At 46.9% G+C, this 15113-nt stretch overlaps 1 protein-coding gene across 3 annotated transcripts in view; it reads right to left on the reverse strand.

Moving 5' to 3' along the window:
• The window catches only part of FLNB (filamin B), a 73454-nt gene that overhangs the window by 39646 nt on the left and 18695 nt on the right, over positions 1-15113 (reverse strand). For all 3 annotated transcript variants that reach the window (XM_075433016.1, XM_075433014.1, XM_075433015.1), the window contains exons 2-8: positions 9088-9336; positions 8012-8109; positions 6973-7120; positions 3701-3819; positions 2875-2952; positions 1909-2071; positions 419-616 (exon numbers count right to left, since the gene is read on the reverse strand). In XM_075433016.1, coding sequence (XP_075289131.1) covers positions 419-616; positions 1909-2071; positions 2875-2952; positions 3701-3819; positions 6973-7120; positions 8012-8109; positions 9088-9336 — 1053 coding nt within the window. The remainder of the gene's footprint in view (positions 1-418; positions 617-1908; positions 2072-2874; positions 2953-3700; positions 3820-6972; positions 7121-8011; positions 8110-9087; positions 9337-15113) is intronic.

The raw sequence follows: 15113 nt of genomic DNA on the forward strand, positions 1-15113 counted from the left end.
ACAAATGGAGGGTAGCTCAGGAGAGAGGAGCAGAGATCTAAAAGCGTAGGAGCACGTAAGGATGGAACAGAAAGCAAGTTACGTGTCAGTTAAGGAGGAAAACAGTAAATATAGTCAATTTGAGGAACAAAGGTGGAAAACAGCAAGACACGGCATAGCTGCATAAAATACTTCAAAAAAGATAAAGGGCAGCTTAATGTTCGGAGGTCTAGGCAGAAGGGAAACTCTAGCAACAAAAGCCGTATTACTGTTAAGAGAGCACTGTTTTACCCTGTGAATACCCACATGACCCACTGAATGAGGCCCAAGATGTTGCAAGGTACAGAGGACATCCAAGGCAAGATTCAAGCATATTCTGTGATCACATCCAAGAAGAAAAGTAGTCATCTACATTTAGATGCATTTTTAAAAAGCGTACCCTCTCCGACGAGAACAGTGCAAGGAGTTTTGGGAATTCCCTCCCCAGCAAAAGTCACTCTGACAATGTGAGGACCAGCTTGAACAGGTTTGTAGGTGCAACGGTAGACTTGGTTGCCTTTGTCTTCTACTGCAACTTCAACAAGGCTTCTCCCCTGAGGATCCTCCACGTCCACGTTCACGTCACCCACACCAGCACCTGCAAAGGCAACAAGCCTAGCTGAGCCTTGGCTTCCCCACAACAACACACACTGCGCCTAGGATCACAGCCAGCTGCCTGAGCTCAGCCAGCCACCCTCTGCTACCATTTCTAGGCACAGCCTAAATGTTCGGCTTCAGCTGACAGCAACCAGACACTCAAGTGGGGAGGGGGCAAGACAGGATGGTGACATCTCCATGAAATCATCACAAGGGCTCTGCTGTTCCATCCACTGGGTTTCACAACAGTGTGATAGTACTGAATACACATACAGTCCAGTTACTCTACTGCTACCACCCTGTAGCACCTCTGTCACAGACTAGCCCACAATTTTACCAGTTGGTTCAATCTCTCGAGTTTTGAAGTGGTTTAGATTAAGAGCTTGGACAATGTGCATGCTGGTCTGGACAAGGGTTCTTCTCTGCAAGAATATATGTATCCACTTCTGTTCAGACACCTGTTCCTCTCACATTCTATTCAACTTATCATGCAACAAAAGCATTTTTCCATGCACTTTCAGAGGTCAGACATGTCTTTACATGATTCAGACCACTCCCTCTCCCAATTAGAGGCTGAACATAACACTTCCCCACACTAAAACCACATTTGATTTTATTTCTAAGCACCCTCAGGCAGAGGGCAATTTAAAATATGCTACTCAGCATATTTCAGTGTTTAAATACTTCAAGTAACTGCTCTAAGTAGTTTCGCATTGTTCTAAATGAATTAGCATTTGTAGCATCTTATTGACTCATTCCTCTAGGCTACAGCATTGGCCTAATAGCAGGCAACTAGCCACATGATGGAGATGTGCTAATGAACATAGTAACCCTCTAATAATTACAAGAGAAGTTGAAACCAGATTGTCATTGAAGTATGAACTCAAAGTGGCGCTGCAGCAGATTCTTTCTGTAAAGCTAAATACAGAACACGCTAAGCATTTACAGTTTACTCGCAGTTCTTCCTTCAGAGATGGGCATTTCACATGCCTGTTTAAAATGAGTTGGGGAAAGAAACCAGCCAGGAACTTGCCTGCTGCCATTCAACAAGTTCATGGGAAATATCCGGGTGATGCTCAGCCCCTTCCTGCCCCAGGTCAGCTCCATACTTCAAACACTTCAATACACAACAGAAGCCCCCAGAGCAGCCCAACTATTATTTCACCTCTGAACTTGATGGGGCTGCAAATCCTCACCCACTTCTCAGTTAGAGTTTGTTTATTGCTCCAAGGGTTAGGTTCGCCTCAAATTTAAGGAAACTGGAGCATTTTGGCACTTGTTCACCCTGCTCACCTGCTGTGTAGAGGTCAAAGTAGGTAGGCTTGTTGGCAATGTTCCCTGTCGCCTCCAGTCCCGGTCCCTTTGCTGTTACTTTGCTTGCATCTCCCTGGGCTTTGTCAACATTGACTTCAAACGGGCTCTTTGAGATGTGCTGCCCGGCAAACAGGACCGAAACCTAGAGACAGACAGTGTCAGCTCCAACCCACGAGCAGAGGCAGAGCTCAGTGTCATCGCCATGCAGCCAAGCACAGGGTGAAGTGCCTGCATTCCTGGCACAGCGAGTCTATGCCTCAGAGGTGAGAGAGACCATCCATTCCACAACCTTCATCCTTTCCATGCAGCGTAAGTGCTGGCCACCTCCTTAAAGTGTGACTGATCACAGGGCCAGCCTCACCAGCGGGGATGCTTGAATACGGAGGTGCCAATAGGAGGCAGATCACCATCCAGTAATCAAGTGTGGCAGCAAAAGCTGCATTTGTCTTTTCAGGCTGGCTGCAGGGACCAGGCTACTCAGGCAAGTGCCAAGCAATGGGATCACCCATCATAAACCTGCTTCTGCAGGCGTCTTCGGACCGAGTTGGGGGGGGAACCTTCTCTGCAAAACCCCTACGGTGTACAATATCATCAGCAAAGCAACACCTTATAGAAACAACCTGGTACTTTCCTCTTCGACTCTGTGACAACCCACAAAACTGGTTTCACGAGCTGCAAGAAGCAGGCCCACGTGAGAGGAGAGGCAGCTGTAGTACTTGATACCCGAACATCCATGCACTTTCTCCCAACACACACACCACCCTCCCCCTCAAGATGGGGGCAGCCCCATAGCCCGGATGGAGAATTAAGGCCACATTAGGTTACTTGTTCTGTAGGATGCCCAGAATGGCTATTACGCTGTTAGTAAACACGCAACCCTCACATTAACCAGCTGCAGAGCAGCTCGTTTAGCAAGAGAATACTGGTTACTGACACACAACCTACCTTGTGAGGTCCAGTAACCCTCGGCATATACTGAACAGAATAGGTCTTGTTTTTGTCACTGGACGGCGTTATCTTTGCCTAGGAGAGAAAACACATCCATCGCTGAGTTGTGCCTATGCACTCCGGCCTAGGACTTTTTTGGGTAATGCCTGATACTGTGAACTATTTCCAGAGTCAGAAATGTCATAGAAGTGTTTCTGTAGGAGCAGGGATCCTTGCTACCTCCCCATTTCAGACAGAAAGAAGCCCCATTGGTTTTGTCTTTACATGAGACAAAGCAAGCTACCTCCTCCCCACCCCAGCCCTCTCCCTTGCTGTTAATAACGCAGGCCAAAACTGAGGAGACGTTAAGTCCAACATACAGCTGTATTTTTCTGGAATGCTGTAACATGATCAAGTGGAGCACTTGGATGAGAAGTTTCTATAAACATTAAAACCAGCATTTAAACTCAAAATGATTCATGGCATCTAAATAGCTGCTTTAGCCATTCTTGCAGAATGAGTAAGGGCAGACAGTGATTTAGCGATGTGTGTTATCTAAAAGTGTGTCAGAATGTACTTGGCCAGGCAAGCTAAAGCACTGCAACTACTGGACATTGGACTTACGATGCTTAGTTGCAGATAGCGAAAATTTTTTCAAGTTCATCCAGTAAGACAATCATGAGGAAAAGCTTGAGGCTTAGGCTTTTGATACATGGTATTTTGCAACTTCTTTTTAGATTACTTAGCTGTTAAGACCTCACTTATGAGAGACAGAGGTTACTGCAAAAACCTCATCATTCAGACCAGCTTTACATTTTCCACACAAAACATTTAACATACATACCTCCTCTCTATTTCCTTCTGGATCCTCTATGAAGACCATCAGGTCACCCTGCCCAGCACTGATGGTGTCTACCGTGAAGATGGCAGGCTGCTTCACCATGTTCCCATGAGGCTCAACCCCTGTGACGCACATGCAGAGCGGCACATTAGCAGTTGCTACAACACCCGAAAGGTAGTTTGGAGGCTACGCACAAACTGTCCAAACTGTCTTCCCACACAAGCCCTCAGCACCAGCTTCCCCAGGCCGCTTTGTGGCACCTCTTCACCAGCTGCCCAGAACATCACGCTCATGAAAACCCCTATTTTTATAACACAAACATTTTTAAAAACTGGTCGAATCATTGGCACTCAACTCATCTCAGGATCACTTGTCGTGTCCGGAACCCAGCTGGCATCTGGTTTCAGGTGAAAGCAAGTTACCCTGTTTGCCTGAGCAAGGTACCGCAGGTCACCCCCCAGCCGGCAAGTGCCTGCCGACGCTGACAGCAAGCGGGGTACGTGCAGCAGTCGCTTTTGAGGAGCTGCTCTGCTTCACATAGCTCAGTGCTGCAATGGTGCTACACCACAGGACAGGCAACCAGGGAGGCAGGAGAGAAACACTGGGAAGCTTTTTGGTAAAGGCATTGCCCTAGAGACAAGGGTGAAAGACTTATTTAAGCAATTGCTTACCTACACTCTTCCATTTTACTCCATTTTCAGAACCCAGCTGTACAGACACTGCTCAGATTTATTATTCTTTGAAAGCTGCTCACACTAATTTGCCAGAGTGAACACTGCACAAATGGTACACAGGAACCTCTTTAAACCACAAAAATCCTGCAATTCAGTGCCACTTCTATTTAATTTTTAATCAATGTTTCCTTATTCCTCAGCACAGGGCCTGCTACAGCACGCATTTACCAGCAGGGTTTCATCATCTCCCTACCCTTAGCCCCAGGTCATGACACCCGTCATGGTGGTGTAAGACTGAGTGGGTGGAAGAACTTCCCAAAGTTGCCGGTTCCAGACTAGCCCAAACATATATACCCTTCCTTCCAAGGGAATTACTCCTCGTCTTATTCATAAAACCGTGGGCACTACTGCTCCATAGCACAATTAGTGGAAAGTGCAACGTCTGATAGATTATAAAGGAAGTGGTTGTGAACAACAGAATTCCTGAACTTGTTTATCTTCAGAAAACAATAACTTGAGAGCAATGCAAGGAAGATCATGTTTTCACTAGGAAATCTGAGCATTCCGATAAGGTGTTAACAATTGACATATTCATTCTTTCAAAGTAAGCCCTAGATTATCATCTAGTTCAAACAGCTATAAATTCGCTCCACGTATCTTCTGTCCACCGCACAAGCATTAGGATATGGTATTTGAGTTAAGTATCCCTCCTTCTGCAAGCACAACGAAGAGGATTGCTTATCCTCAGCAGACAGCTTCAGCCTGGACAATGTTGGTCACACCACTTTCTCAGACTACGTTTAATATCCTAGATTTTATTCTCTTCTCAGAGATCTGCCTTGGCTGTGTAGATGAGAACTTGTAGTGCATCAGTGATGACCTGCCCAACTGCGTACTGCAGCTCTGCAGGCTCACTTCACGCCGGGTCTACACACAGCCGCCCCACGAGTAACCACTGCAGTGTCCAGGGTGATGCACCACAACCACAATTCACGTCGGGAGGTTATGACTAACTTACTGTAGTATATGGACAAACAATAATAAAAAGAGCTAAGACTGACCAGCCTCGCACCTGACAATCACCTTTTTCTGGAAACATGAAGACCCGTTACTCATTTGTCCGAAAGATCCTGCCCAGTTTGGCAGTGAGCCCCTTGCTGCTGGAGTCACCTTTCGGTTCTGACATAACGTTAGCACTCAGAATCGTCAATTCTATTCAGCGACTCTGTTTTGGCAATTAACTTTGTTAATTGTTAATTAACAATTAACATCAATCTTTCAAGAAGAGATGCTCACCCTTAACAATTTCCAGTACAATGGCTCCAGAGCACTGCATGCACAAAAGCAGACAACAAAATAATTCCACTTTTTGTAAGAATAAGAACACGAGTAAAGCCAGACTTCACAGATTGTGGCAGGCTCATCAGTTATTTACACAGTAAGTGGAGTATAGGTAGTCTGTGTATTTGGCATCTGAGAAACGTGTCAATGTATTGTGGTTTGCTGTGGAAGGCACCAATGAAGGACATAAACCCCAAGCAGGGCAAGTACTAAACCCACTTCTGACTATATTGACTGCTCGTCAGTGCAGAGATAGTATCCACATCCATTCACTCCACTAGTAAAGTTTCAGTGGAAAATCAGGTTGGAAAAAACCACCAAGAAAACCAGAAAAAAAAAAGGAAAGTTTTGTTTCTCTCTTGTACACTGAATTCTGAAACCCACTCATCCTAAAAAATCTCAAAGGACCACAGCTGCCCCCAGATTTAAAAAAATGATGGAATGGAGAACAAAGTGCAACACCTAAGTGATGTCTTGCTACAAACCAAGCACATTAAAGATAAAAATCTGCTATTCATTTAGCTGTGATTGTATTTCAATCTAGAATAGAACCACATCAGAAGTTACAGGAATTACCCATTTAAAAGCTAAGTTAAAAATGCAATGCCTATGTAGATCTACAGTTGCATAAACGTCTGTGGACAACTCCTTCCAATTAGCAAACACAACCCTTACAAAAAAAGCTCAGCACTATTTAATGTTTGAAGGTTTACCAACCCACCTTGTGCATGCGCAAACTAAGTATTCATACCTACCGATCAACTTAAATAGCTTATTTAGAATTAGCCTACCCGAATACACATCTGCCACCAAGCCTGGGAAACTGGAGACTCTGCCTCTACAGAGAGCCTGCTCAGGGGCACACGCAGGTGTAAGGAGGTTTTTCCTCTTTAAAGGAGTGCTTTATCACAAGAGGCATTCGCTGCTAGAGCAACGACCCTCAGCACCAATACTGCTAGCTTAAATTTCACACCAAGGTTGGTTTAGCCCCGTACCATGCTAGTTCTTCCAGCTGTGGACTGCAAGGCTGCCAGCTTGCAAAACAGGTTCAGAGACTTTGGCGAATTTACATGTTAGAACTAGGAGTGTCTTTTGGACTATATCCACCTATTTCTGAAACTAGGCACCACACCAAGAGTACACAAGTGAAACTTTGAAGTCAGTTACAGTAGGTTTGGAGTTCAACATAAGCAAAAAACCCCACCCAGCTTTCTGAGGAGTTAAAACGCTCTGTACAGCTTAAGCTCACCGAGTTCTTACCTCTGCCATAAGCCCTTGCTTTCTTTGGATTCAGTTTGGGTTTTAAAGGAGCTCCCGGTTTCAGCTTGGCTTTGGGGAACTGGGACAGGTAAGTCATTACAGAGTGCTCATCCACATCAGGGTGGATGATTTCTTCAGGGGTAATAACCTGAAAGACAGTGCAATTAAGTATATTGTACCACTGCTTAGTTACCGCATGTCAACACAGAAACAAAGCTGTAAGAGTCTTACATTTCAAGACTCCCACATGCTAATGTGATTTCTTACATTTATTTTCCCTTTGATACACACAACATCACTTCTTATCTCAAGGCAAGAAAATCAAGCAGCTCATTATGGTCCAAATGTAGTTTGGGGGCTTTTTGGGCGTTAGTTACGAGAGGTTCTCAGGAGACCACGACAAACTAAACGGTAGCAAGGCAAGACATCAGTAGCTATGCTTCCCCCAAAAAGCAACACAGGGATAACAGAAACTGGAAAAATTAGTAATTTGTAACCCTGTGTGGTATAGCCCTGAACTGCAGTGCTTGCAAAGCGAAACTTGTCACCAGTCTCTTCCCCTGCCCCCACGATACAAGCTGCTCCGACAGCTTCAGAGACTTCAGCACTTTTGTCCAACTTTACCAGCGTGAAAACAATCCAGTTTGCAAATACACTGTTAGCTGTTTGAAAGTCATCTTTGCAGGTGATTGCTGAAGCCAGTGAGTTTGTCTTCTGTGGAATTCAATGCAGCAAAACAATCTCACTCCACAGACGAACAGAGCAGGCACCACAACATACGCACTATTCCCCTACCCTACATGCTGCAACACCAGCTGTCTTCAGCCGAGACACCTACACAAAGTCTTACAACCAGAGCTCTGAAACGTAGTAGTGTGTTTCATTACAATTTGCCCTTTCTCAGGCAATCTCACATGAGTAAACTGTAACTTTTGGAAGTGTTCAAGCAACTTCACCTGCTTCCCTCAGACTAAATTCAAGCGGGCTGGCAGTACAAAGCCAGCCACGTGCTTCCCGCAGGCAGCCCGCACAGCCCTACCTGCGGCACACCCAGCCAGTCGTCCGCCTGCTGCATGGCTTCCCGAGCATTGTCAACGGGTTTCTTTGGGTCCCAGGTCTCCCAGTCAGGGCACAGGCCTGCAAGCACATTTCAGTTGTTAGGTGTTATCTGCAAAGGAGCTTCCCTAGCTGAAGAAACCAAGTACAAACTCCACAGCCCCTTCTATTACACTGATATAAAGACATTCAGAGTTTTGCAGAAGTAACCAAAACAAGATGAGCATGTGCTGCTCATTGAAAATGCTTCTGACACAACAACCAGCATCTTCAGGGGCCCTTATGGCACAGACAGCAAGAGCCAGTTCAGAGAGGCTCCCACCCACCCTGCCTTTCAACAAAAAAATACATATAGCTTTTCAGTCAGCCACACAACTGCACTGCTTTAAACTTTAGCTGGTCAAGACACCCTCCAAATTCAGCATTAATACATCTAGCCACCCTTTATGTTTCACTGGCTCTCCTGCAGCAAATTTCAAAAAGAAAACTTCAGCTGCTTGCCATAGCACCCCCGCTCGCATTAGATGAACACCAGCAATTGCACTAGCAAGGGTGTTTTACAAGAAAGTGAAGAAACCATGCCTTTTTCACACCTCATCACATTACTCGCCTTAAGGAGCACAGCCTCAGCTTGCTAAACACTGAAGTTTCAGGTAGTGTGCAGCTTCTGGCTGCTCTGTTCTCCCCCTGCAGTCCTATTTCAGGAGAACACATGCAGCCTCCTGCTGCGCCCTGAAGTTGAAAGGTTGTTGGCACTTGCTGTGGGAACAAGTCTTGCTTGCGTTTAGGAGCCAGCATTTGCGCCTTTGTCCCTTGCACCCATACAAAGCTCAGACGTGGCGCCTCCAATAATGCAATCACACATTCTGCTTTAGACCAGTATTTCTCTTGGCCAAGTCATTTACAACTTGCTGCTTCCCACAGCTGGCCTCTTTGGTTTTCTTGAAAGCCCCGCTCCCATCTCCAGCTCAGCTGTGTGAGCCTCCTGCCATAGGAACAGCGAAGCAGCCACCAGGAGAGCGAGCAAGGAGACACGGACCATCAGAGCAACGGACTCACCTGGAGCACAGCTGTCAACAAGAGCCCCCAGGGCTTTGCCATCCTGCCAGTTTTGATTGAAGTTAGTGATCGGCAAGTAAGGAATTTTGTTCTGGATCCAGCCCAGCAGCCTCTGCTTAGGGGTCTGCTTCTTTGCATCATCATCACCTTCATCCTCCCACACTGGCATAGAAATCGAATAGTGGAGGATAAGGGTCCATATCAGGCCAAGGATCAGCTTCAGGTTTCCATCAACTATGGCTTTACTATCTGGAAGACAAAAGACATACATCTGATTATTTCCCACCCTAAAGGAAAGAGGCACATTTCTAAAATACTGTGCCTGCACTCACGCCCAGGTAATCAAGGGCAACAGAAGCGACCCAGGTCACTGCAGACACTTGCTCAGGCAGTAACACCATGCTTCATGCCCTGCATTAGACGGGAGGAAAGACAGGAGTCTAAGGACTCAGTGCTCTCCAAGGGTGGTGTGGCTTGCCCTTGAAGCTTTACAACGTTCAGCTTAGAATCATCAGTTTAAGATCTCTGGCATACCGCATTTAGATGACAACTGCCACCTGGTATTTTTAATGGCATTTGTGTGTCATGAAAGAGGCCAAACAGCATGCGATGGAGTTCACAAGAACAGCATCCCAGCTGGGATGAAATACCCCAAGGCATACCCAAAGCACCATTTAGGAAACTGCATTTATATACAGAAATGTGCCTCCATGCACACATCAATAGCCTGCATTAAAAATGGTAGCAAAAAAGAGTGCTGTATGATGAAGTCCAGTAAAGCCAGAGTTTGGCATTAGAACAAAGTCCAGATACATAAGAACCTGGGTACAAACAGCAAAGCGAGGAGGGGAGGACCATCGGGCATCCTCTGCACCATCACGCTCCTGCCTGCACAAAAAGTCATCCCTTCACACTACAAATTGAGACAGAACAAAAGGAAAAGCCACCTCTGGCAAGACCATGTCACGCTCTAGCCTAGGAAAAGCTTTTCACCACAGCGGCCACGCTGCATCTCTACTTTAAGACACACCGTGCACCTGAGTTTAAGGCTGCTGGGCATCAAGCTCAGCTTGTTGTTAGAAGCTGTGTGAAGCGGTAGGATATTTTTCTACACCAGTTTGGCCTTCTGAAGTGATCTCTACAGTTTTATGAATACTCTTGCTATTGACTTTGGTTTTAGTGAGTCACTGGCCAGATGCACTCCCTCTGAGCTCGCAGTTGCTCCTCAGGTTGCATTATACTTGTAATAGCTCCAGTTTGTCCAAGCTCAAGCAAACCAGGGTTGTTCTGCACCATTACGCGATACCCTCAGCCTGACTGATCCTTTCATTCATGGCAACACGTCACAGCAGAGAATTTTTCTGTTCTTTCCTCCATACAATGAAAACTACTAAAGAAACCCCTCTTTAGTCAACAGAAGTTACAAGTGACCTGGAAGCTTTTGTCTGCTCTTCAGGTCCCAGAGCAGATGCTGGAGTAAAGACAACTACAGTACTATAAACTCACTTTCATGTCACCGAAATACTGGTACACGGATCTTATTCAGTCCTAGCTAGCAAAGGAAAAGTGTTCAGTACTTCAAAAGCCTTCTCCAGCTCAAATTCAGAGTGCTTACACGTGAAGCCCTCCAAGTCAAGCCTCACCATGCCCAGCATCCACCGGGCATGCCTTACTTGCTCCTCTTCAGCTACAGAGACCGCAGCAGCAACCCAACACCACCTTATCAATACAAAAAGATCTCCTGACTTTCAGAACAAGTGATTATACAGAATAGTGACCAAGAACAGTAAGCACCAGGGTGTTCCCTTTAACCCAATGCTCAGGCGAAGTGGTTAATATTTACATGGTTTCACAATAGGGCGGTATGTCCTGAACAGATAATACTGTAACTTCAGACCTTGAATGGCATTTGGCCTTACCGGATAGTTAACATCTGGTTTCTACTCAGATTTTATTTGTATTGGATTTTTTTAACATCAGTTTTGACTAATCTTACAGGATTATGATAAGTGTCTGCCACTTGACTTTATTTCACTTCCAGTCTGAGATACACAATAGATAGCTATGAGGTGATTAAGCCCCACTGGGTTTTAATTACAGGTTCCAAGGTAAAAGTCTGCATCACGCAAGTAGTGTGTCTCCTAGCAACAACCAAACAGTCCCTGCTGTTACCCATTTCCCCCCTCTTTTCAGCTGAGCTGCAAACTGGTCAGTAGAAGCAACACGCTCCCTCACAAACTATCAGGGAAAGCTTTCTTGAAAGAAATTGTGTCAGAGCATACGGAAAAGCTGCATTTTACATAAAAGAGAGACCCAAAGCCCTGCTGGCAGGCTCACCACGGTGCCTGAGCCCTGCAAGTTGGAATTAAGGGCTGCAGTGTGCAAATACCAGCCCGTCACTGCAAGCCCCCACTGCCTGCCCGCTCCCCGTGCCTGCGGCACGTCCACCCCGCGCCCCCACGGCAGGACCACCCGCTCACGCTGCGGCGATGGAGCACGCCGCCGGCCACCGCAGCCCTGCGCCAGAAACGCCTCCGAGCTTCGGTTTCAGATTCATACTGACATCAGCTTTTTCACTAGAGTGGACGCAGTGATGATTTAGTACACTACAAGCAAACTCGTTTCAGAAAGCCATCCAGCATTCCCAGGGAGGAAAGCCAGCAGGACAGAGTCACCTCAAGCACGCTGCTACGTGCATGGTACTCAAGATAAAGAATGGCCCTTTTCACATTTACAGCACATAAATAACATCCATACGTGGATGCGCTGTGGTTACTGCAGCAACCAGCTGCGTGCTCAGAGCCTCCTCCACCGCCCCATCACCATCTCCAAGGGCACAGCTGGGCAGTGGTCCTTGACCTGGGGACACAAGACAGCTTCACATCAATAGCGAGAATATCCCGTCCCATCAGCCTCATGCAGAGAGGCCGGGCACGGGGCTGCTGCCCCGATGACAGGAGAAGGTCACCACAGGCACAGGCCAGCTCTTCCTCCCCGGGGCTGGTGCCATCCCCGCCAGCGCACTTTGTTAGCTAAGTTGGCATGCTCTTACAGCCTCCAGCTTCCTGACAGGCATTGGGATCTCATGATGTAATTTTTTCCAAGCCCACCTGTAGAAGGGCTGGTCTGCTTTCATGTGGGGTGGGGAGGAGGGAGAGAAAACTCCTCCTGGGCAGGACAGGAGACCTTATCAGCACCCAGCAGAGCTGCCCGCGCACCCTTCCCGCAGGCACCCTGCTCCCAGCTACAGGGCATCCCAGCAGCAGCTCAGCCCTGGCTCACAATCTCTATCACGATTTAAAAGGACTCTCCATGTCCAAGCAGAGACCAGAGTCCAGCCCAAAGCAGGCTTGGTTTCCAAGCGCTGGCACAGAGCTCAGCTCCACCCAAGCATTCGGCCTCTCCAGAAGAGCCTCTGCTGTGGTGCCGCCTTTTTAATGAACTGACTGGAAACATTCAGCACATTCTCCACGAGGTCTCTCTGGCATTACGAGGCAAGCATCTATTAACAGGTCCTGCACAAGGAGCACAGCGCTGGTCCAGAGAACCCTGAAACCTGCTTAGTAAAATCAAATTTGCAGGCACCCCCCAACAGCTCGAAGGGCACGCTGCCAGTTCATACATCCAAGATTGTGGAACAGTGAAAAGAAAAAAAAAGTGTTTCCAATGACACTCAAGCACCAATTATCAGTACTGCAGGTGCTGCCGTGTACCCCAGCTCGGCTGGCTTTCCACTGATTCCCCCCATTCCCTGGGCCGCTTCACAACACTTTTTCTGGTCATCCAAGGCTGGAAAACGGATTACACGAACAGCAGATCTTGCAACACTGCTTTGCTACTATGAAATTACTTTTAGGCATACTTATTACTCACACAATCTGTACTTCCCAGTTGTACAGAGCCTTTCAAGCCATGTTTCTCAACTGCTCCTCTGGAGCTCTCAGTAAATTTACAACAGAGAGACGCACACTTGTAGCGGTCAGTGCTTCAGAACCACGGCGCAACAGCTTAGTCCCCCAAGGCTGCACCTCCACCATCAGCAGCGTTTGGCTTTCAGCTTTGATGAATTTGGTAGATGGGAACAGATCATCTGCTTTCAGCTGAAACGCAGAGTGTTTACTCCACGGAACCAGGCAAGTTTCCGCAGATTAAAGGAGCCTCTCGACACAGGCGACAGCTGCCGATCCCTGCCTTCCTGTGGCTCGGAGGAAGCGAGCTGTTGCATCTCATCCACCAAGATAATTTAGCAGGGCTGAACAAGTTCTTTACAGCACCATTGCAGACAGCTTTAACGTAACATTTCTTGGAGGAGCGTGCTCATCTGCGTAATTTGCTTTATTCACGTTACAATGCCTATGTTAGCATCTGCAAGGTTCGCTCACTGGTTCCCCGTTTCACTGTACCCGTGGGAGATCCGTGCTCTGGAGATCAGAGCTCCTGCAGAGCCGAGTGCCGCCACTGCACCGGCAGCGGAGCAGGATACCTGCTGACGGCCATTGGACTTGTACTTCCAAAGGACACATTTTTACAGCACGAAGCAGGAATCCATGCCACAGGAGCTCTCACCTGCCTCAGGCCAGTCCTTGGGAGGACTCCAGTTCATCTGGAAACACAGATGACCTTAGAGGTGCCTTCTAGAACAGCCAATAGGTGAGGGTTTTAGAGAGCGTTTTCTGTTGCTTTTGTTGGCTTTGGGATTTTTTTCCCCCACTAGAACTAAGAATTTTTGGGCTGTTACATGCAAGTCCTCCTGACACTCAGCTGTGGACTCTGAATTTTTGAATGCTGTTAGGTGACCACTTTCAGACAGTCTGCAAGTTATCATGGCTAGACACACGGTCCTGACCCAGAAAGAAGCAGAAAAAGCAGAAATACTGAAGTTTGGATTTAGCAAGAACCCTCATTCCCAGGTACACTGTTCAATGCGCATTTTAACATCAGTTACCCTAACTCTCACCTATTTTCCTCTCCTAAAAGTACCCGATGGCAATCCAGCATCAACACAACGGCAGCCGCCATGCAGCGGCCGCCGCCGTCGCTCCGCTGCAGGCAGGAGCCGTCTGCAGGCAGCCCACTGCCAAGAGGTCCTGGCGTCGGGCTGCAGCTCGACAGGACCCACACGCTGACTGCTGGGGAAAACCTGCCAACCAGACTTAAGCTGTTCTGCAGAATCAACACCAGCATTGAACAAGCGAGCACTCACTCTTCTGTTTAAAAAAAAAAAAAAAAAAAAAGCCTATATATAGCCTACAACATTAAGTTTTATGTAGGAGTATCCTGCTTCTTAGTCAGCTATTAGGATTTAAAGTGGCTGCCTGGTAGGGTGAAGAGGAAAACAGACTGAACCAGAGCTCATTGCTTCCCCCATCACACCTCTGAGTCTAGATTGTAATTCTTAGCCTTTTATTATCCTATTAACTATGTGGCAACCAGCCTAAAAAATGGATTATGGCAATTCCATAGGCCGGCAGTGCACGCCACCAGTCTCAGTCTTGAAAAGGAACCAAGCTTTAGCTGCTCAAGCTGATTTAAAATTGTTGCTCTATACTAAATATTAATACGGTATGTTACACTTGGACTGTTAATGTCACACTCCTTAAAGCACAAAGAAAGATGTTAAAGTGCCTAGTCCGAGCCAGGAACGTGACCATCTCAAGGCAAATGTGTGTCTTTTACAGTTTGGGCCACAAAAAACTTCCCAACCCAACCTATCAAGTGGGAAAACCACCAACGCTGCAGAGCTTGGTCCTCTGTGTTCATATATTTGCCTTAGAAGCAAGTGCCAAAACTGAAACCCAGCATTGATTTGAAGCTTGCAGATTCATCTACTCCTGCAGAGATCCCCGAACTCTACCCAGAGTGTTGTGCCACAGCCAGCAGGATGGTAAGATCTCTCACTCAATGTTGGCTCTTTAAATAGAGCTGTCTTAGGCTCCTTATCTCCCTGACTAAATAAATTCAGCATCTTTGGCCTTTAATGTAAGCACCCAAGGCACGTTACAATTTAGTTTTAGGCATCTTCAGAG

Source organism: Opisthocomus hoazin, chromosome 11 (assembly GCF_030867145.1).
Source record: "Opisthocomus hoazin isolate bOpiHoa1 chromosome 11, bOpiHoa1.hap1, whole genome shotgun sequence".
NCBI lineage: Eukaryota > Metazoa > Chordata > Aves > Opisthocomiformes > Opisthocomidae > Opisthocomus > Opisthocomus hoazin.